This window comes from Copadichromis virginalis, linkage group LG16 (assembly GCF_057382275.1).
Source record: "Copadichromis virginalis isolate Kocher_CV1m ecotype Utaka linkage group LG16, C_Virginalis_male_GT1.1, whole genome shotgun sequence".
Lineage (NCBI taxonomy): Eukaryota > Metazoa > Chordata > Actinopteri > Cichliformes > Cichlidae > Copadichromis > Copadichromis virginalis.
Window position 1 is genome coordinate 28,529,208 of NC_140633.1, and position 22,334 is coordinate 28,551,541.

The 22,334-nt window shown below is 37.5% G+C and overlaps 1 protein-coding gene across 2 annotated transcripts in view; it reads left to right on the forward strand.

The window, feature by feature from the left end:
- The window catches only part of erbb4b (erb-b2 receptor tyrosine kinase 4b), a 341,570-nt gene that overhangs the window by 314,162 nt on the left and 5,074 nt on the right, over positions 1-22,334 (forward strand). For both annotated transcript variants that reach the window (XM_085434270.1, XM_085434269.1), the window contains 5 exons: positions 11,917-12,072; positions 13,839-13,914; positions 15,464-15,610; positions 17,297-17,394; positions 18,202-18,372. In XM_085434270.1, coding sequence (XP_085290396.1) covers positions 11,917-12,072; positions 13,839-13,914; positions 15,464-15,610; positions 17,297-17,394; positions 18,202-18,372 — 648 coding nt within the window. The remainder of the gene's footprint in view (positions 1-11,916; positions 12,073-13,838; positions 13,915-15,463; positions 15,611-17,296; positions 17,395-18,201; positions 18,373-22,334) is intronic.

Consider the following 22,334-nt stretch of genomic DNA (forward strand, 5'->3'; position numbering starts at 1 on the left):
AAGTTCTTGCTGCTGAAGCTGGTTCTACAAGCTATTGAATTGGGAACTATCCTTAGTTTTTCACAGAACTGCATATATTGACGTGAAAACTTGACTGTATGAAGAAAATGTTACAATGTACAATGTCAAATTTTAATTACATATTACAGAGATTTGTCAAACTATCAATTGTAACAGGGGTCATATACAGCTCCTGTCAAGTTTTAACTATATTATATAACAGTCAGTGACACTACACACCTTTAAACTGAAACATAGTGACATATCAGCAATCATCTCACTAACTGCAAATTCAACCAGACCCAATACTTCATGTGAGAAGAACAGATTGAGAAAAACACAAAGTTCTGCTGACTGATGGAACCCCAAAGGAACAAATTTTAAATAAAAATTTAAACTGTTTATCATTTTGAATACCATTTCAGTTATCATTGCCTCAGAGCACTTTGTACATACAAAGTACGTACATTGCTCTTCATAAGATGTGACTCATTCTGAATATAAACTTCCAGATGATGATTAATTTATCTTGACTATGAATCAATATTACTTGATTCATAGTCTTGGGAGACTCTTCTTTCAGAAAGAGTGTACAAATCAATTATGTTTCTATCTACAAGTACCTCATCTCATTGCAAAAAACCAAAAACACTTAGTCACACCAAAAAGTGTCTTAATTGTGCTAAATTAATTGAAAAAATATACAACATACTGTATGCAATTAAGAAACACTTTGATCTTTTATACTTACTGATTACTGTTGTTCCCATGGGTGTGCAAACATTTCATAGCAGAATGTCATGAAATCCATTTAAGAACAAAATTTTCAAAGAAAAACATCGGTTCATGCTACTTACAAGGTTTCCAGTCAATGCCAAAGAGTCAAATGCTGAAATGTTTGGCTCAGGAACTGTGAAAAAGAAAGAAAAACTGCCACAAAATACCCCATCAACTGCACCATCTGTACTCATCATTATTGTATTGAGTGCTTTAGCTGATATTTGATTGGATCTCTGTTTTAATTAGTGTGCTGAGTTCCCTCTGTTATGTATTTACTTTTTTTTGTAAATTATAGGCTACTGTAATTGAAGAGGGCACAAATTAAATGAGTCTGCGCCACAAACTTGATTATGTGTGGCTACAGCTCTGGCTGGCTCATGATAGAGGGAGCCCAGTCATCTGCTTCTTTCTGAAGCTTTAAGAATGACATTTTATGCTGTGTGTGCTCATTGACAAATTGAGCAAGCGAATCAGGCTGAAAAAGAGTAAGAGCAGAAGAGAGAGACAGAGAGAGGAACAGTAGCAGATTACAGCATGCCAACTATATTAACATATCCATCTGGTGTCTCATTTTTCACCACTCTCACTCACCCCATTGGCCCCTGTTGCCCCTGTCACTGGGCTCAAGCGGGCCCATCCAGGACAAGGTCATGTTGTTGCCGTATGTTATGAACCTGCCACCTGATCCCAAAGATGCCTGTAGGGACCTGGCATACCAGCATGTTGGCATGGTGGCAGCAGTAGCTATACACTGATAGAAAGCAAGGTAGAGTAATATAATATGGGTCATATATGCACACACGTACGTATTCCCACAAAATAACACCTTTTGCCAATGCTGTCTTTTTCAATCACCATTTTTATCCCTTTTCTGTTTGTATTTGTCTCTCTTCATCAGGCAGTGATAATGGTATAATCTTAACATGCGTATGAGTGTATTTCTGCCACACGTATTGGCAATCTTTGCAATCTAAACATCTATCTTTGAAACAAGTAAACAGCCAGATGGCATAACTAGAGTGCAACTAGGCATCGAGTGAAACATGGTAATATTGAAATACTGTAAGAATGAGAGGAGAGAGAAAGGCAGCAAAACCAGAAGTCATATTGTTTATGTGGTTAGCACTCCAAAGTCATCTACAGCATTTATTGATTTGATCGAAAAATATAATTATGAAAGTAAAACCACAACCACCTCCCTTCATTTATCTCCTTGAGCAAATAACATTTCTTTGGAAGTTTTCTATGCCCTATAGATTCTGCAGCTTCTGATTGGAAAGGTCAAATGACCCTTGAGGATTTTATATGCACAGCCTTGACTTTAGAGTTCAGTGAACCAGTGCCTCTGCAAAGACAAAGACAAAGACAGAGAAGTGAAGAGTGAGTTGCTGAAACAAGCTTTTCCCAAACCATCATTTAACATTTCATTCTGACCTCTCAGTATAAGATGATTCGGTTTAAAAAAAAAAAAGAAGGAAGGATGGATAAATTTCTGCTGAGTGTTTGCATTTCTTTGCCCTCACCATGCATAGACCTGATTTTTTTCTGTGCCCTTTCGTTGTAGACCTAACCCTTCTCCCCAGCTTCCTTGAATTCCTATGACATCACCAGATCTTAGATGATGTAGACGTCGATGAAATGCCGCATCATTCTGAAAACCTCTGTGGCCTCCCTGTTGTTTCACGTTATATGTGCATATACTGCGCATCTCCAAAGTCAAACTGACCCTTGTGGATAAACATAATTATTACATAATGAGTAATAATGTTTCACATTTTCCACCAACTTGCAGTCAGACTTTCATGAGTCAAGAGCTCTTTGAACAAAATTATTTCTTACTTTTTAGGCACAACTCAAAATGCATGTGTGCATTGTCATTCTTTAAAGGGATTAAACTCCATAATTGATTTGAGTAAGTGCAAAACTGTGACTTTCCCAGATATTTGACATTTCAAGATACATTTCGCATAAACTTTCAGTACATAAAGCTGCATTAAATGTAATGTGTTACTTTATTTCCATCTGTGCCATTGTTCTTTATATTTCTCTTTCTGTCTGAGCTTTCTCTTTGTCCCTTCTTCTGTGGGTGGTGAGGTCAAAAGATACCCTTCATGCATTCATTCATAAGAGCCAGCTGGATGATGGGCTTCAAAAATATTAGCTTTCTCTCAAGCAAAGAGCCCTGGGTGCTTTATTCTCTTGTATTGTTTGTTTATTTATTTCACTCAATTCAAGCTCCCACTTATGTGAACATTAAATCTACTTATTCACAACAAAATTAAAATTCTTGACATGTACAGCAAAGCTATAAAAAAAACTCTCTTCCCAGCTAAAATGCATGAGTCTTAAAAGGCAGGCTTAAACTGCCTAATAGACTTGAAATAAATATGTGTTTGACTAGACCAGTAATTGTTGGAGGAATGGGTGAAAAAGCTCCAAAAACCAAAAAAAGAGAAAGTTTAGGGATTCCCTTTGCATTCTTAATGATATTTTATTGTTGTTATTCTCTCAGGCTCTTATATTTTTCTGATTTTTTTATACAACCAGTGACATGAAACTTGACCTTTTGCTTTTTCTCCATTGCATGAAAAAATGGATATTTTAATTTCCAGTAAAAATGATCACGTTCATACGCTATTCTCCACTGATATGAGCTAAACCTTTGACTGAATTATACATTATCTATTTAAAAGCAGCTTATATTCATTGTGTGACGGTAGATAACTTACACCTACAGCTATGACTAAGTAAGGTCAGCCTCTACTCATTCAGAGTCAAGAGAGTAAATCCCACTTATCATGATGGCTGCTTGACAGCTCTTTAGCAACAGCATACATACCCCATACGTTACAGCATATGGAATGAGACACTTCCCCTTCATCTCCACTGTGATTAGATAAAGCACAGTTTCATAGGTATGTATCATCTTAGCTTACTCATGTTATTGAGTTATGATGTTATTGATTGTAAGATCAGAAGATTATCCATACTGCCTGATCTTTAACAGTCACCCGCTTTAACCTCCTAAGACCCGAACTCTTCCACGGCATGCATCTTTAATTTCTCTTTGATATTTGAGCATATTGGGGCCCGATGAATGTAAAAAGAAAGAATAGCCAGATTTTTTTTTACCTTGTTTTTGTTTTTATGAAAAATAAGAGCCACATATGAGGATATTTGTTTAAAATTTTTATAGAACAGTAGCGGTATAATGTCCTCGTAAGTGGATATCAGGCCCTTGTAGAGCAAAATTGAGTATTTTGGTCTAAATAACCCAAAATGTGATGTCCACATATGTGGACGTCCTAGGAGGTTAATGTAAGTATAGATAAAAAGGTGCATGCACATGTAATTACGAATTACATGCTATTAGAGATTCCATGCTCATACTGGCCAACTCATTCTGCTGAATCGTTTAGTGAACCCGATATCTGAAGCTCCCATAAACATCACAAATATTTAATATTTCCAATAAGATTTCTATATACTTCACGTATTTCCTATAGTGGACTTTGAATTTTAAAGCTGGCATTCACAAATATCATCCGCATTGGTGGGTCTTGAATCTCATATCAGTCAACTTCTTCTCATTCCCATTGTGTTAGACAGAAAAGACACTGGATATCAGACAATGATACAAGGTATTTTGTACTTTGATGTGCCCACTGTATCCAATGATAAGGACAAACTTTACATTACCGGGTTTATCAAGCAGGGCTTTGTCACTTTTTTAAAGCTGAACAGTGTTTTCAGCTTTTAATGGGTAGCAAAGCCCTGCTTTCTTTTTACTCCATGTTTGGCTAGATTAAGGCAAAAACTTTGGTTAGGATTAGGGATTAGGAAAAGATTCTGATTCGGTTCAAAATTTTAACAGACTGAGAAATAACACTAATGAGTTACTAATGTTTAAACGTGATGCCTGCCCAAGTCTCCAAATGTGACAAGTCAGGAGTAAGACTGGTCTCTTGCAAAAGGACACAGTGTGAGTATCTGTCAGATGCCTGTGGCTTTCACAAAATAGCAACAACAATTATGCTATTTATCCAGTGTACAATAGTTTTCCATATTGTAAGCACTACTCTGATTAAGTTGCATATTATCAGGGAATTTCCTATGTTAGTCCAATTTACCTACAAATGTATTCAGCCCTGATTTGCTCTTTAAAACTCATTTAACTAATCTGAATTTCACCAGTTCTACTTTTTAAAAGAATTTAAAATAGTTCAAATTACACTTCATCCAGCAATTACCTGAGAATTAGCGGTTTTATACTGTTAATTTACATTTCCTCCCAGAAAAAAATAACTATCCAAAATAGCCCCATAAATCAAATTATTAGTTGTAAATATTTATTGCTGGTTGTTGTAATTCAAAACAACAAAACAGTTTCGCCAGTATTGCAATTGTTGGGGATTGTAAGGGCTGAGTTTTATACGTGTACAATCTTTTATCATTTATTATTAGTGTTCCATCTCTGCTTCTGCCAGAGCACAGGTCAGAAAATAGAAATGATAGGTCACTTGGTGAGTAAAACCCTTGACTTGACTTCAGCTGGCATTTATTGCTTCTCTAACCCCTTTTATTAATGTTGAACCTGACATAGTAGCAATAGCGAGACACAAGAGACTTAATTCTACAAAAAGATTCTCAGGCCAGCTCTTTGCTCTGAGGCATCCGTGAATGCTTTACGCACAATTGAGGATTGTCTGGGCGTACTAATGTGTGTATGTGTTATAATTCTACACACAACACATGCTGAAATGCAAGCCAAATGTTATCTCTTTTTAAAGGCACATCATATTTGCATAAGAGTATGCAAAGAGTTTGGAATACATCACTCTGAGATGCACTCGAAATGCAGGAAAAGTACTACTTTTCATATTTTTGGAATTGTTGTGGGTCAAAAGAAACTATGGAAAATTACTTCTGTCACAATATTCCGGTTTTGTCTCTGAGATCACAGATAATTTGTCTAGAGAGTGAAGTAAACATGAAAGTACAACATATAGGCATTATGCATTCATCCCAGCGCACAGTTCAAAACAAAAAGAACTTTCACCAGTGGGGGATAATTGTTTGTACGGTGACATAGTTTTTAAAAAAAAAAATACATTGTCAGTATCACTTATCCTTCTCTTCAATACCTTTAATTCACAACTTTTAGTGTTTTACTAGCTGATCTTTAATTAAAGAGATGAATGCATATTGCTCAGATGCACTTTGTGCAATTGCCAATTTGTGCAGGTGCAGATTTGTCTGTTTTCACATAAAAGAGAACCCCCCTCGTCTAGGTTGTAGGTATGGTAGTGCATCTGCATTAAGGGTTCATCAGAGAGAATAAATGTATATGAACAAGGTTTCATGCTAACTCATTCTGAGCACAGACAAATTGTTCATATTCAAGCTGCCCACTAATGTCATTTTCTAAATTCATTCCGACATGGGAGCTCAAAATGAAATGAAAGCCTACCGCTTTCATCATTATTGTGTTATCATTCCCCCCCACCTTTCTCTCAGTTTCTCCTCCACATTGGTCCGATTTGTTTCACCTCATTCCTTAAACGGTGATTCACCTTCTCCCGAGCCTACTGGGGTCTTTTTATATCTAAACCCTACATTAAACATGTACCGCATTAAGCAGATCTCTGTACTGATGTCACCGGTCTCCAATAAAACTGCACCATTATTCTCAATATGATAACACAAAACAGACAGTCACTAAACATCCTGTGCCCTCCAGAGATACTGGCATCCCTGTTAAAATGAGCAAAAGAGGCAGAATAATAAAAGAGAAAAATAGCACAGATGAGTCATGCTCTCTTGCTGCTCACTATTCAGTATTATAGAATTACTATCATTCATTGTAATCACACTTTTCTACAGGGTCTGATGTTATGCACTCAAAAGGAAATGCACAGTATTTTATAACAACACCGACATCACAGAAAATGTGCATTTCACTTTGATTGATATACCTGTTGGTATTATTTCCGATAGAATCTAAATTCCTGAGCTACTAACAAATACCAAGCACAATATACTACTCAAGCCTAACTGAAAACAGAACATAAACCATACTTAACAAGATACAAATCAGGGGTTGGGGAACCAGTACATACTGATGAAAAGTGTGCTACTGGAATAAGGCAGTCGACATGAATGGACAAGGACTGATCATATGGTATGCAATGCTGATGTGATGCTACTATGCCAGTTTATCCAGTGTGAGGGGTTATATGCATTGCATGGGGGAATTATGGATGACTAGAAAGGGAACATCCATACTGACCAAGAAGCACCTAGTAGCTCAGTGCAATGTTCCTTGAATTTACTAAAGAGTGAACTCTCTCGCAAAGAGGGAATTTTTGTGTATAAGTTTATGCTGGTGCTCCAACATTACCTCCCATTCCAAAAAAGAAGCTGCAGACGCTCCCAGGAATGAACAGCTGGGCAATGTCTAGGTTTTGTGGGCGATCAGAGATGATCCCTTGAATGCAAGATGTGTGCAAACAACAACCTAACAAACTGTGGACTGAATTACACACTGTCAAAGGCTGACAGGGCACTGACTACTTCCTGCTGTGAGTCACGTTGGAAGACTGGACCATTTCTCTTTGAAGGCTTGTGAGCAGGTGGCTTGGGTCCTCTCAGAGGCCTGGCGGTTTGGGGGATCTGCGCAGCATCTGATGACATCTGATTTTATTTGGAGTCTGCTGGAGCTACTGTTTGAGTTTGGGGGGTTACAACTCCTAATGCTGCTATTACCAGTGGTATCACTTTGGACTTTGTATCTTTCACTGTTTCTATATTTTCTCATGCTCCTTCTTCCTGATGTTGCTATCAACAACTACAAATCACAGCTCTTCTACTCATTATCAGCATCCACTATATCAGGTTGGTTAGCCAGCATCTGCTTGTCTGTCTGGAACCTTATTCTTGTTGTTCTCAACAACCTTTAGTCTCCCATCGGGACTTGGGGACTTCTACTCTGTATGCGGCAAATATGTTCCTGCACACTATCCCAGCCACATAGTTGTGCTTCTCAGTGTATGCAGTCCCAACTTCCATCTTATATCCTGCTATCAGGCAACTAGGTTTCTTTCATTTCTAGAGAGGTTTAGTTGCTTTCTCTTTCAAGCTTTCACGACTGTTCTTGGTTAAATGGTATCCACTTAAACATATTAGCCTACAGAAACCAAAGGAAGCAGAAATAACACAGAGAATTAGCCAGAAAGGGAACAATGCAGTCCAAGGTAGAATTGATTTGTTGATGCTTGGTGACGGTATCGTCAATACTAGTTTGTGTCTTAAGTGCGGAGTTGTTTTAACTGAAAGATATTGTATTCCTATATTATTTTCCTCTCACACCTCACAAAAATGCTGTTACTGTATTTGTTTAATGAAATTAAAGTTCACCGTTCATGTAGGAAATTGTAACACTATGAATACAGCTTTAATTATGTGTCACCATGTGCAATCTATAAATTCTTCCTGAATCTTTATGAGCATAAATCCACAGTGAGAAACATCACTCCTACATAAGCACAGCATGAGAATAACCTCAGGCACACATACACATACACTCACTGAAGAAAGCGAACACACAAGAGGTTTATAGAGCCTCTGTTGGATGTTCAGTCTCATTAGAAGTGTTTCCTCATGAATAACATTATTCAGGATGAATCACTTGATTATAGATTTCTCTGTGTGTGCGCGTGTGGTGGCTATGTGGGTCGACAGCTTTCTCTGCATGCATCTGTCTGTGTCTCTGTGTGTGTCTGTGTCTCTCTGTGTGTGTGTGTGTGTGTGTGTGTGTGTGTGTGTGTGTGTGTGTGTGTGTGTGTGTGTGTGTGTGTGTGTATCTTGCCAGAATAAACAACAGTGGGAAGTGCCAGTCAGTGAAAAATGGGCACCACCTCTCTTCGCTCTCCTCCTATTGATTTAATCTCCAGCCCTTTGCCACTCGCTGCCAAATCTGTCTTCACAAAACACATCTAAGGACAATGCCTTCCACTTGGGTTTTGTTTGCAGGCCTCTCTGAAATAGGCCCAAATAACCATGGCAGGATATCAGAATATTTTCCGAGAGAGTAGCGATTTTCTTCACTGCCATGAGGATGGTTTAGCACCTGTATAGATTGTATACCTGTAGTATCTACTTATGTCCTTTTCACCGTCCCTTCTATAAATTAGATCTTCTTTGCAGCTTTTTTAAACAAACATTCTTCCCATCAGAAAGTTTAATAAGGATGGCTGAGTTAGTGTAGATTACAGTGATGCTATTTTATTATATGTAAATAAAACCTGTTTAATGTGAGAGTTACATGGTATGAATGGGTTTTGTTGTTGTTGTTGTTCTGTTATACTTATATTTCCTAAAATTCTGATGGGGGCATTTGAAGACTGTTCCGCTTCTAGGTATTCTAGAGATTTTTCTCCCTGGCTTGCTTTGCCGTGTAAAATCTCAGTGTGCAAGGTTTAGGGCATAGGTCTTATCCCTACTGATTGGAAAGTACCTCTCGTCTGGAGGTGCGATCATAACAGAGTCTGTCTGAACCCTGTGGATTTTCTCTGGTGGCAAGCTTACCTGAAATACAGCTTCCACTACTGGCAGCAGCCTGGCTGTCTCATCCAGGTTTGCTGCAATTACAAAACCTCTGGCAGTGAGTTGTTCTCATCATGTCCACATGGGAGGCCAGTAAATGAGAGCAACCGAGTAGAAAAAGAAAAAAAAGTTTGTTCCTTACGCACGTCTGCAGCCACTTCCCACTCTGCACACACACCATCACCTCCCCCTCTCAATCTCATCGTGCTGGCAAATTAAAATTCATGGGTTGCCAAACCATCCATTCTCTCTCCGCTGCTTAATTGTCTCGAAAATTGAGGAGATTACTGGGTGCGATTTATGTACAAATAAGAATCTGTCAGAAACCTGGCAGTGTATACATTGACATACACACAGACTCGATGAGCCATGGGCAATGACCAGCTACCCCTTCTGCAGCATTTTGGGCAAGGTATGCTTGCAAAAGTTGGCACAACACTGTGGGGAAAAGAATAGACACTCTCATAGACACTGAAAATCACACGTTGGCATGTTTGAAATTTAATAATCATCCCCTTAGTGTATATCAGCGTTTCTGCTTTTAATGTAAATTCTGCTTTTGAGCATATGGTACATCATAACATATCAGCTCATGGATCCTCATTGTTACTGTAATTTTTTTTTAGCTCTGGCACAGAGTGGAATCAGACATCATTAGATTGCTCATGTAAATAGCAAAAACCTGCACATTAGTCATGCCGTATGTTTTACAAGAAAAAAGTTTAAATACAAGTACATTGCTCGAGTTGCATAGTTTCCATTAGTCACAGTCTCAGCGATTGGGCACATTAATCTCCTAACATATTCCCAAACTGGCAGCACTGGCTATAAGAGCAGAGCTTAAATTTGCCTTACAAGTGCTTGTTGAGCTTAGAGCCAGTAGTAAAAGTCATTAACGCTAAAGCTCATAAATAAGCACTCATTTGTACAATCTGACCATGCAAATCTGAGAGATACTGATTCATTCTGATATAATAGCCAAAACAAAGAATGCACTCTGTTGTACTGTAATAGTATGTTTATGTATGATATGTTTGATTACTTCATTGAGGTGCTACCTACAACAGTTATGAATCTCAGTCTCCACAGCAATTTATGTGATTTTTTTTGATTGGCACAAATCATTATACTTTTCATGAAGTGAAATAACTTCACCTCCTGCCCTTAATTTTAAGGGCAGATGTAGGTGCATGGTGATATAGTCCCACATATGCAGTTATTGAACTTGTTCCTGTACTGCGCTGCAGTGAATAGCTGGATGGACATGTACTGTAATAGAATTATCTGCTCATGAGAATGATTTATTATGTCAGCGTCTTATGAAAGCAATATTATGTCATATTCATGTCTACAGGTGCATATGGGTTTGTATGTATATGTGCAGGTATGCTAAACGCACCTGTTCGCTCCTGAGATTAAGCCAAACGAGGCAGTGTGATCATAGCCTTACAACTGTATGAATGTTATCTCACCTCTTAGACTGGTGTAGCTCAACCCCACCTATCTCCATCCCTCTACTCTCCTCCTGCTCCTACTTCTCGTTTCATTCCAGCCCATTCCAGCTAAATCCAATTTGTTATGGCTTCAAATAAGGCCTCGTTTTCTCTGTCTTCTCACCACTTCAAACAAAGTGGCTTACATTATTGCTTGTCCAATTTGAAATAGTTTCCCCCTATTTTTCTGTCTCTTCAAGTCCACTCTAGCAGTGATGCACAATAGGCAGTGTAGGCTCAAGATGTGCTGCACAAGGTGTAGAAAGTGAAAAGCCTTTACACAGCTTTATGGAGATATTATATTGTAGCTTTAGGACATGGCTGGCATTTTGCTTCACGCTGAGGTTGCCTTTCTGCTTTTGTAATGATGCAAATTCTGATATCCTCTTTACCGGTGCACATGTTTGTGCACACGTGCCTCTCTACACATGGTAATGATGTTTTTTTGTTTTCTTGTAATTGTTTTTTTGTTTTGTTTTTATTAAGCACTTGTACTTTTTGCTGAAAAAAAATGGGGAAAACATCCCAGTGACATTAAAATTGGGATTTAAAATATTAACCTATTAACCTAAAACTGCAACAGTAAAATGTTTTGAGAGTTTGTTTTGTTGGGTTTTTTTCTAAAGCATATCAGTTGTAAAGACAGAGCACAGGGTTGGTTTCCTAATTGTTAAGTAAATATACAGATGGAAGTGTTTTACTCCAACATTCTTGCTCCTATGAGTCCTGTTTTAATTGAAAACATGCTTATGGATACTGCCTTTGATTGCATTGCCAAGCATTTGGCAGTTACGGGGGCTTTTCTACAGTCTAGTTGTTGATTGATGGGAATTATAAATCTAAAAATATCAAAGTGGTTTTAATGATGCTGATATAAATAATTAGAAAAATTCTAACGTTGACTTGATAGTGATAATGATGACAACATATGGTGATCTTAACTTGCATGCATTTGATTTATAGACAGCAGTATCATGTATGTTGTTGCAAATGAACTTGGAGGGAAATATTGTCTTTATGTGCATCTGTTGTGTTGCAGGGAATGATGTATCTAGAGGAGCGTAGGCTCGTCCACAGGGATTTGGCAGCCCGAAATGTCCTGGTCAAATCTCCCAACCACATCAAGATCACTGACTTTGGGCTGGCTCGCCTGTTGGATGTCAATGAAAAAGAATATAATGCTGATGGAGGAAAGGTAAATCGTGACATCTCCTTTAGAAACATTGTCAAATAAGGAAATTTGGTTAATTTTGGGGGGTAAATAGACATTTAATTTCCTTCTGAGAATCTGAGTTGATGATCACTGCCACACACTGCCATGGAAAGCAAACATTAAACAATTTCCTGGCTGGGAAGCCTTCTTTTGCTCTAGAGAGAACAATGAGTTTTTAAATCGTAGAAGACTGTTTCGCAAGCAAAACAAGCCATCAATGCCACCGCTGAACATGTTCACCTTGGAAGTGCAGTGTACGAAATTATAGCCTCAAAAAACATAAATTAATAACTATGTTTTCATAGCTGAATGGGCTGAAGTTATCAGAGCTTGTGATTGTGAATAAGGTCGATCTAACATTAGCAACATTTGAATGTATGAAGTTGAAGACTTGTGTTGTTTATATGGGCTATTTTTTTTTCTTTGGTCTGAAGTCTCCACTGTTTGTTTGTTCCTCTCCTTTGCTCTTTGTTTCACATTTTCCTTGTGTCTTTTGTGCTCTTCATCTGCTCCCCTATATGTGTCACACACAGAGCAGAGTAAAGCAGGCACACTCTTAGCGGAGGAGAGGAGAGGCAGGTGAAGTGAAGATAATGTTACTTGAGATGGTGACAGCTAGGAAGGAGAGTCATTTTAAAAGGGATCCGAAACTTTGCTTTGTTTTGGTTTTTTTAAGCTCAAATAGCTACTATGTAGTGAGTTTTTGAGGTGCTGATTGCCTGTTATCTTCAAAAAGACCCAGATCAGGCATTTAAGCTAAACTAATCTGCTGCTGGCTTCTGCTCTGTATAGACTGACTGTCTCTTCTCTTCTGACTGTCAGGAAAGTGAACGAGAATAATGCAAAAGCTTTCATTTAAAAATCTCAATTTCATTTGCATTTGAACCAGAAACGTGCCAAAAACGTCTGCTTTATAATTCTTTCCTTAACATTTAAATGAAAAATGCAGTTTGAATGTTGGAGTGTGTACAGGCTGCAGTAACCATCATGTTAGTGCTTTTTGTTACTTTTGCAATTGGTCCGGTATGATCACTTGAACTTGTAATAAGGGCCCATCTACCTCAGTTATTTGTTGAATAAAGTGTTGGTTTAGGAGATACAATATTAATAAATAACCATTTTGAACCTTACGGCTGACATTTTGTAAAAGACAGCGATACACATTAACATTAATGAGGGTTTCATATTCTACAAGAAGAACTTAGCCCATCACAAAGGACAGTTTCACTGGAGTGAAATGGTATTCTGCTCTACTGGACCGTGTTATTTACCTTTGGGGATTTCAAAACCCTGTAAACATAGTAAACAAATATATCCTTGAGGCTGTACTTACACTGAGTTCTGACCTCTTCTAATCTTTGTTTATCCTTTGCCGCTTTTGTATTTTGTTTTCAAAACCTCTTTACTCAAGAAAGTCTTTTTCATCCCTCTCTCTTCGTCTCTTTCCAGTGTCTCCAACACGGTTTATACCAGTGACGATCACTGTAGTATTTTCCCCTCAGCTGAGTGAAAGACAAATTCTGATCTTCCATAGCCCCTCCTCTCAGTTTCCATCGCTGTAATAAATAGAATTTCATATCTAATTATAGTGTTAAGCTGCATATCACCAGTGTTGTTGATGTATCTTTGCCAAAATGGTCCATTATCACTGTCAACACCCAACTAGCTGATATTTAGTATAAAAACACATGGAAAATTAGAGTTTTCCTTAAGTATAAGGGTACTAACATCTCTGCTTTTATTAACAGATGCCCATCAAATGGATGGCCCTTGAGTGTATTCATTACAGGAAGTTTACTCATCAGAGTGACGTTTGGAGTTATGGTAAGTGTCCTTTGAATATAACAATGACAGTTTTCTATATAATTTTATTGATAACAAAGGCACTGGTTGACCTTCATCCAATGAAATGTAAATAGAAAAGCTGAAATAAAAAAAATGGCCACAATTTTAATAAAGCACAGATTCTTATCACCTGTTTTGCAAAAAGTTTTATTGTTTCTTACTACTTTATTGTCATGTTGCCATCAATATACTAGAAACAACAATGTTAGTTGCTAGGCAGCATATGGCAGCATAATGTATCAGATGTGTAATTCAACTTTTGTAGATATAAATTACATGTTACGGTCCCGAAATTAAGCAATAGAATATTTTAGTATGGTGCTTTAGGTACATAAATACTGCAAATGGTTATTTTAGCCAGTGGTGGGTGATTGTTAGGTAACATGATGCCATCGTAATATCAGATGTCACTAAGAGCATTCGAGGCCCTTTAAAGTGTATCTGTGTGCCTAGTTTAGTTGCTCAACCGCTGACAGTCTAGCAGGAATTTGCAGACAAAGGAAAAAATAAAATAAGACTTGTGTGTGTGACAAGAAATAAAGAGGGGAATAGAAAAAGGGTGCATGAGGTAGAATGTGTTCAAGGCCATCTTCATATTCTTGGTTTTATTCATTATTTACAGACAGTTACATCAAAATACATGTAGTGGGAGAAAACTATTGAAGGTACAAGGCTGTGAGGGAGAGGACAGAAGGACCATGAGAGGAAAGAGGGTGAGATCATGCTCCTGCTGAGAGCTTGGCTCCGACTCTTCCCTGTCCATTTAAAACGCTAAGAGCAGCCAAGAGACGGTGAATAGACAGTGGATGGACACTTTACTTTGAACTCATATACATGTAGTGTAATGTGAAGTAAATTGTGATTAATAAAATCCTGAACATTATTTTTAACTCATCTTTTTAGTTTCACAAGAATCAAGAACCATTTGAATGGTTGATTTTTTCCTTGGTGGCTAATTAGAACAGACCAGACCTGGCTGATTGGTGGGTTTTGCAATCTGTAAAAAATTGCGGCGAATAAGGGAATAATTTGGGGACACTTGAGTGTAGTTTGCACAAGGAAGCATAAAACTGTTATTGGTCACATCATGAGTCTTTGCACAAGGTGTTGCTTTTATCCAAGCCTTGTCATTTCTGCATACCTGTCTGACAAAGATCTTACCCATAGCTTACAATGCGACACTGTAGCAAGGTGGTTAAAAGCAGAGTCACGCCTATGTTTTCCTGTCATTTATTTATGTAATTTGCTTGAGACTGAGACTTATTGGTAAAACAACATTTACTGTTTTCTTAAGACATCTCTTTTTCAAATGTCTGTTTCATTAAATGAAAAAGATTTCAAAGTGCACTTGTGCTTCCTTACTCTAAAAGAAAAGGAACATTTATTTTTGTTTTCCTATTTCCACTTACTTAGTGAATTTGGGCTTTCAACTTTCTACTTGTTCTTGTTTTTGTAATTATCTTTTTGTCTCTCCTTACTTAATCTGTCTGCCTCTGTGCTCATATATCACTACTCCTACATCTTTCAGGTGTAACCATTTGGGAGCTGATGACCTTTGGAGGGAAGCCATATGATGGGATTTCTACAAGAGATATCCCAGATCTGTTAGAGAAGGGAGAGCGTCTTCCTCAACCACCCATCTGCACCATTGATGTTTACATGGTCATGGTCAAATGTAAGTAAAATCTCAAAGTAACCAGAAGAACAGAAACTCTCTTTAATAAACTAAAATCAAATGCAACAAATCAAATAAATCAGAATTAATAATTACTGCTTCTACCATGTTAAACTGAGAGCGATGAGGAAACATGCTAGCTAGTTTTGAATAGAAAACATGTTCAGAAAACATTTGGTAATCGGTAGATTGCGGTTCTACAGTTTAGCCCACCTGTTTTCTTTTAATTGATCATACTTGTATAAAATTTTAGAGGACTGCTAAGCATGAACAGGTTGGCCTTAGTGGTCAGCCACTGCTGTTATACTGTCAGGCACTGGGGTCACAGGTGGCACTATACCCTCTGGCCACTGCTGACAGGACAAAGACTGGGTGCCAGCACCACTTCAGCCTTCTCTACTGCTCTTCAAGGTTCAGCCTCTGGCCGTTTCTGTCACCTTGGCTTTTACGGTCACCCTCAACCTGCGCCAATCTGGCAAGTGGACACAGACACGGCAGGGAGAGGTTACTATCACCTGCCTCTTATCTGACTTCTTTCTGCAACACTGCACATGCTGAAAAGGCTCATGTGCTCAGTGTACTTCTGAAGCTTTAACTAATTTCACTATCCTCTGCTTTACTGGCAATAATAATAGACGCTATGCACCAAGACAAAAGATAATCAATTTTACATTTGAAATGGCTTGTGTATGTATTTATGTATTCACATCTAAAGCCACATTTAACCATCCTTTACCTAGTCAGCCTGTACTCAAGGCCAGACCACATGATTGCTTTGGCATTATATCATCATGTTCACATGGAAACTGGCAGAAGAGCACATAGCTCCATATGGCCATTATAGCGATGAAACAGTATTTATATTTGAATAAAGAAGAGAACTTAATTTAAACTCATGTAATTAATCATTATGAAACAATGCATTCTGGAAAATGGTTTAAAAATGAAATCTTCAAAAATCTTAAGAAGTAGGGGAATATGGCCTGTTTTCATGTCATGTGATTGATGTCAAGCTTTCACAGGTTAGCTACAGTTTTTTGTTACCCAGACCTTCCCACCACAGTTGGCCCAGGGATAATCCACCACATCTGCCCCATCAATACACGAGCAAACACACCAGACTCCACTATCACCACCACTTAATAGCATAATGGTGTAATACAGAGCTGCTTTGAGTGCAATTGAAACCACCATCATGATAGATTTAACCTACCATATCGACCAGTCAGGAAATAAGTTCAAGTTCAGAATAATTTCAATTTATCACTTTACGTATAAATACCCGTTCACAATGAATTATTCACTTTGTAGAGATAGCTGCATGTCAAAAAATAATGCTTGAAAGATGATATCAAAGTCTAATTATTGTGCATTATTATCCAAAGCCTCAGTCTATGGAGGCATTACCCTTGACACCAAAGTAGGAAGACCACTCAACTGCACTGCCAAATCTCCACTGACACCTTCTCAACACATTGTTCCTAATAGTTAAATGGGGTAACAGTAAATTTACACAGGAACAAAAAACAGGATCCTGATGGGGATAGATGAAGCCTCAAATTGAATGTTGACTGGGAAAGTTATACACATCAATAAGATGTATAGATGGCATCTCCACCCCACACACACGTTATTTTTATTTGGAACATCATATTGTTAAATATATAATAAAGAAATGCCTTTCAGGCTGGATGATTGATGCAGACAGTCGACCCAAGTTCAAGGAGCTGGCTGCCGAGTTCACTCGAATGGCTCGAGATCCCCAAAGATATCTGGTCATCCAGGTAGGTAAATTGATGGTATCGGAATATGTATGTTATCTTTATAGTGTGTCTTCGGTTACTGTGTCAGTTTTTCATATAGAGAGTTTTTCTGTTTCCCATTTCTTTGTAAAAGAAAAAAAACATGGATTTTGCTTATGTTGTGTTAAAATAAGTGCTCATTCAAAAAAGGTTTCTCTAAGTAACACAAGTAAAACAGTCATGAAACAAATCTGACATTATCACACTTGTTATTCTGATATTTTCAAATTAACTTCAGTAAAATATAAGCTGCAGAGGCTATAAAAGTGTTAAAAATAATAGCTAATGTGTTATCAGAATAACAAGCTGGACCTCACTCCAAACACTCTCCGTCTGATAATATATCTATTAATGTCTACTTCCACCCCATACACATTTGTTGTGGTTTCTGTGCCCCACCCTCCCTTTCTTGTTTCTCTGCATATCAGCCTTTCTCAAAAGTATCAGATGGATCTGCCAATGACAAGGCCCCAAACCACAGTCTGACTTAACTTGTTGCTTTATCGTCAATAAATGTTTTTCTCCCTCCCCTCACTTCCAACTGGTGACAGCAGATGGCCGCCCCTCCCTGAGTTTGGTTCTACCGGAGGTTTCTTCCTGTTAAAAGGGAGTTTTTCAATCCCACTGTTGCTAATAGTGGGTTTTTGTTTTTTGTTTTTTTGGATTGTTGGGATTTTCTCAGTTTTATTGTAGACTTTGTATCTTACAATATAAAATGCACTGAGGCCATTGTTGTGATTTAGCATTATATAAATAAAACTGAATTGAACTGAATCAAACTTTACTCAGGGTGATGATCGCATGAAGCTCCCCAGCCCCAGTGACAGCAAGTTCTTCCAGAGCCTCTTGGATGAGGAGGAACTAGATGACCTGATGGATGCTGAGGAGTACTTGGTGCCCCACTCCTTCAACATCCCCCCACTGGCATACACTCCCCGCACAAGGATGGACTCCAACAAGGTATTTTATTTCAAGCGCCCTAATACAATGTTCAATATGTGGAAGAAATACTGAAGATACACTTACATTGTGTTATTAAGGTGGATCATTATGCAATGTGACTGCACAATGTGTTTTGCGGTAGAAATAGATTGTTTAAACTTGGAGGAATTTTTAAAAATAGCTTAGACTTAACAGCATGTTTTCATCTTAGCATGTCAAATACTGCTATTCTGGCAGATGCCACTGGCATCTGTGCTGTGACAAGAGAGATTAAGTCCACATTTGGAGGCTAGAAGGGTGGTGGTGGTGAAGTAAATCACAAGTTTGCCAGCCAACAACTCACGGTTTGTCTCCTGTTTCAGACTTTGTTCTGCGTTGATTTCACTTAATAATTAGTTTTAGGTTTTGTAGTGGCCCTGGCAGAACCACAATGGTGCAATAGGCTTAAGAAAAGGCTATGGATTATGGTGTAGGTTCACACCCCTTCACAATATCAAGCGTGCATAAAATGTTCAACTAATTTTCTTCTGTGTATACCCAGCTGGCAGTGGTGATAAGAGCAAATAGAGTTCTTAAATGACTTGCTCTTGTCTATGTAAAATATCTAAATAGAGCTTTAAAAAGATGACAGATCTGGTTAGCCAGCTGGTTGAACATGTGATTGCATTAGCCCTTCTAATGTAGTTATTGTCAAGCTGGATGGGCTATTGATTTTAACTGTTTTTGATGTACTCACTCAACAATTAATTTGTTCTTGTTGCTCTGTTTTTATCAGAATTTTAAGCTAGAAGTAACAGTGGTAATAGGAGGTGCCAACTGCCATTAGTCATAATGGTTTTCTACATTCTAGACATCTAACCCAATATTTTAGTGTAGTTTTCAGTTCACTGTACTGTTGTTGATGTCCACAGATTTTCCTACAAAAATATTTAGCTGGAATATTTTTAAATAACTTATTAACATTGTACACAAGATTAAATCTATTAAATGATAAACTGTAAAGTCATAAAGTTCGAAACCTCTTGCAATAACCTAGGTAAGCCAGTTTGTGTTTTCCAAGTGAATCCCTTCATTAACACTGTAAGGAAGACTGGTGGCCCAACCCTTTTTCATTATTTTTGTTATTACTTCTTTAATGAACTTAAGTTTTAATTTGTGTGTTTTTCTTTTACTTTTTTCATTAAATTTGTTTCTTATCTTTTAATTTGACATGGTCTCTGGATTACCATCTCTTATTACCAGTTCTTTCTAAGCATAGTAGCAGTGTGGCTGGTTGAAAGATGAAAAATGGGACAATATAGCAAAAGTACTCAAATCATTTAGATGCATTCTAAAGTGATATGGGAATGGTTTTCTCAGTGCAATTGCAGGACTATTCTGTTCAAGCACAAAAGACTGAGGCCTTAAAACTGCACTCACACAGCTTTCTCGCGTTCACTCCCATCTGTCTCTTGCTGTCCAATTCTCTTTCTGTTTTCCTTCGTCTTTCTCCTTTGTGAAACTGTTGTAATTGCCTTCTTCTGAATTGGAGTTTACAGCTAGATCTTCTCAGTTCTTGGACTGTTCAAATGTTCATAGTCTCTCTTTGGACTTAAATCTATCACAGCACCAGTCACACAGCCAGAATTCAAACATTTTCTATTCCAAAATCCCCCTGTGTTTATGTCAGAATAAAAATACCCACTGAATGCCAATGAGAGATATGTCTCAAACCTGTTTTAGTGCATTTCAGAGAGTGAATGATTATGTATTTGCCTGATCTGTATATATATTTACAATCCCCCTGCTGTTCCCTACTATTGCCTATACTTTTCTTCCACTACTGGGCCTTTCTTTTTAGTTTAAATTATTATGAAGTTATTTGCATTCAATTTCAAATAGGTTGATTATTGTAATGAGCTTGATTATTAAAACACTTACTTATACAGCCATATTTCACTCTATTATTGTGACTCATAACTGGAAGAAATTTGTTCTGCACTCACTTAAACAGACATTGCCACCATACTCCGAAATGTCATTATGAAAATGCATGCTAAGATTAAAAACTATTTGGTTTAAAGCGATGCCAAAAGCTTGTGCTTTGATAAAAAGGTGAACGGGGCACTTTACTTGACTCTTCAAGTAATAGTTAATATTTTACTTCACACTGGATTAAGTCTCTGTTCATCTTCAGGGTACAAAGTAATACAGCTGTGCATGTGTTTGAATATGATTTAAAGAAACTCCACAGTTTTATATTTGTGTTAAGGTTAGTGATTGATTTTGTTTTTTATTTTTTGATGAGTGATAGGTATAAATGAGGATTGAAAGAGGGAAATTTAGTAGATATACCTGCAGTTACACTGTAATGAGAAAACAGCATGAGCTCTAAGGCCTCAACTAATTGCTTCTGGCTTATAATGTAGAGCACTAGATGAGAAACTGGGGAAGACTCCACATGTAATATATCAGGAAAAAAGAACGATGCTGTTGCATACAGAAAATGAGAATGCCCCTCAATTCTGCCCTTTGAAGTTCCTGAGATTTCAAGCAAAGGTTTGGACAAAATATAGCAGTAGGCACAGTTTTGTTTAAAGCTCCTATTTGCTAATAATTGCATTACTCCGATCTCTAAGTTAACAAAAAAAAAGGAAACAAAAAAGATTTACATGACTGTGCGACAAGAGTCAGATGTCATCAGTAACTGGGCACTCAGTAAAAACTTTATTGGAATAACTTAGTAAGCTTGTAAAGAAGTATGCTCATTTCCTGCTTTAGATTTGTATTTGTGGACTTCACTAAATTATTTTCCATAGTTCAAAATAATTTTCTGCTACAATGTACTTTGATAAAACTCCTCAATTCACCATCTGTCTGAAAAAAGGAATCTAAGCTTCTCCCGCTTTAAGGACACTGATCTTTTAAGGCAGATTTCTACTGATTTGGGTATGGTAAACAAACGGTTCACTGGGTGAGATGTGTGCCTGTGATGAGCGTATTATGGATCTCTCCATCAGTATGTACCTGTCTCTGTGTGACACCATATAGACCCAAAAGAAAAAAGAAATTGTTGGAAACTGGGCATTTAGAGTATGAAGCCATTTGTATCTTAGATACAAACCCAATTCTGAAAAAGTTGGGACACTTTATAAAATCTAAATGAAAAAAGTTGCAATAATTTACTAATCTCATAAACCATATTTCATTTACAGAAGGATAAAGAAAAGGCAAATGTTTAAACTGAGACTTTTTGCTATTTTATGAAAAGTATTAATAACATCTCAAAAACGTTTAGATGAGGGAATAAAAAGCTGGAAAAGTGAGCAATATTAAAAAGAAACAGTTGGAGGACCATTTTGCAATGAATTAAATTAACTGACTACAGGTCAATAACATGATTATGTATAAATAGAATATCTCAGGGAGGCAGAGTTTCTTAGAAGTAAAGGTGGACACAGGTTCATCAATCTGGGGGGAAAAAGTGCATCTAAAAATTGTGGAACAATTTCATAATAATGTTCTTGAAGGAACAATGTTAAAGACGGTGAATTATTCTTCATCTACAGTATATAAGATCATTAAAAGGATAAAAAGGATCTTGAGAAATCTCTTGGATGTGGACATGTGCACATGGGACAAGAATGAAAATCGATATTGGATCATGCTCGTGATCTTTGTGCCCTTAATGCACTGCAAATTAAAAATAGGTCAGACTCATAGAAATCCATCCATGGCTCAGAAACACTTTCACGACTGTGTACACAGTTTGCTGTGCTATTCAGAAATGCAGGTAAAAGCTCTATCATGCAAAGAAGCCATATCAAAGCTTTTTTTAAGGTGGACTGAAACAAGGCAGAACGCAAATCAATATTTGAAATTCTTTTGGAAAACACGGAACCCACATCCTTTGGACAAAGGGAACAGCTTGTATGCATGCAGTTCTGTATGTAGTTCAGAGCTTTCACCAGCTAAAAGCATTTGGCGTGTGGTGAATCAAA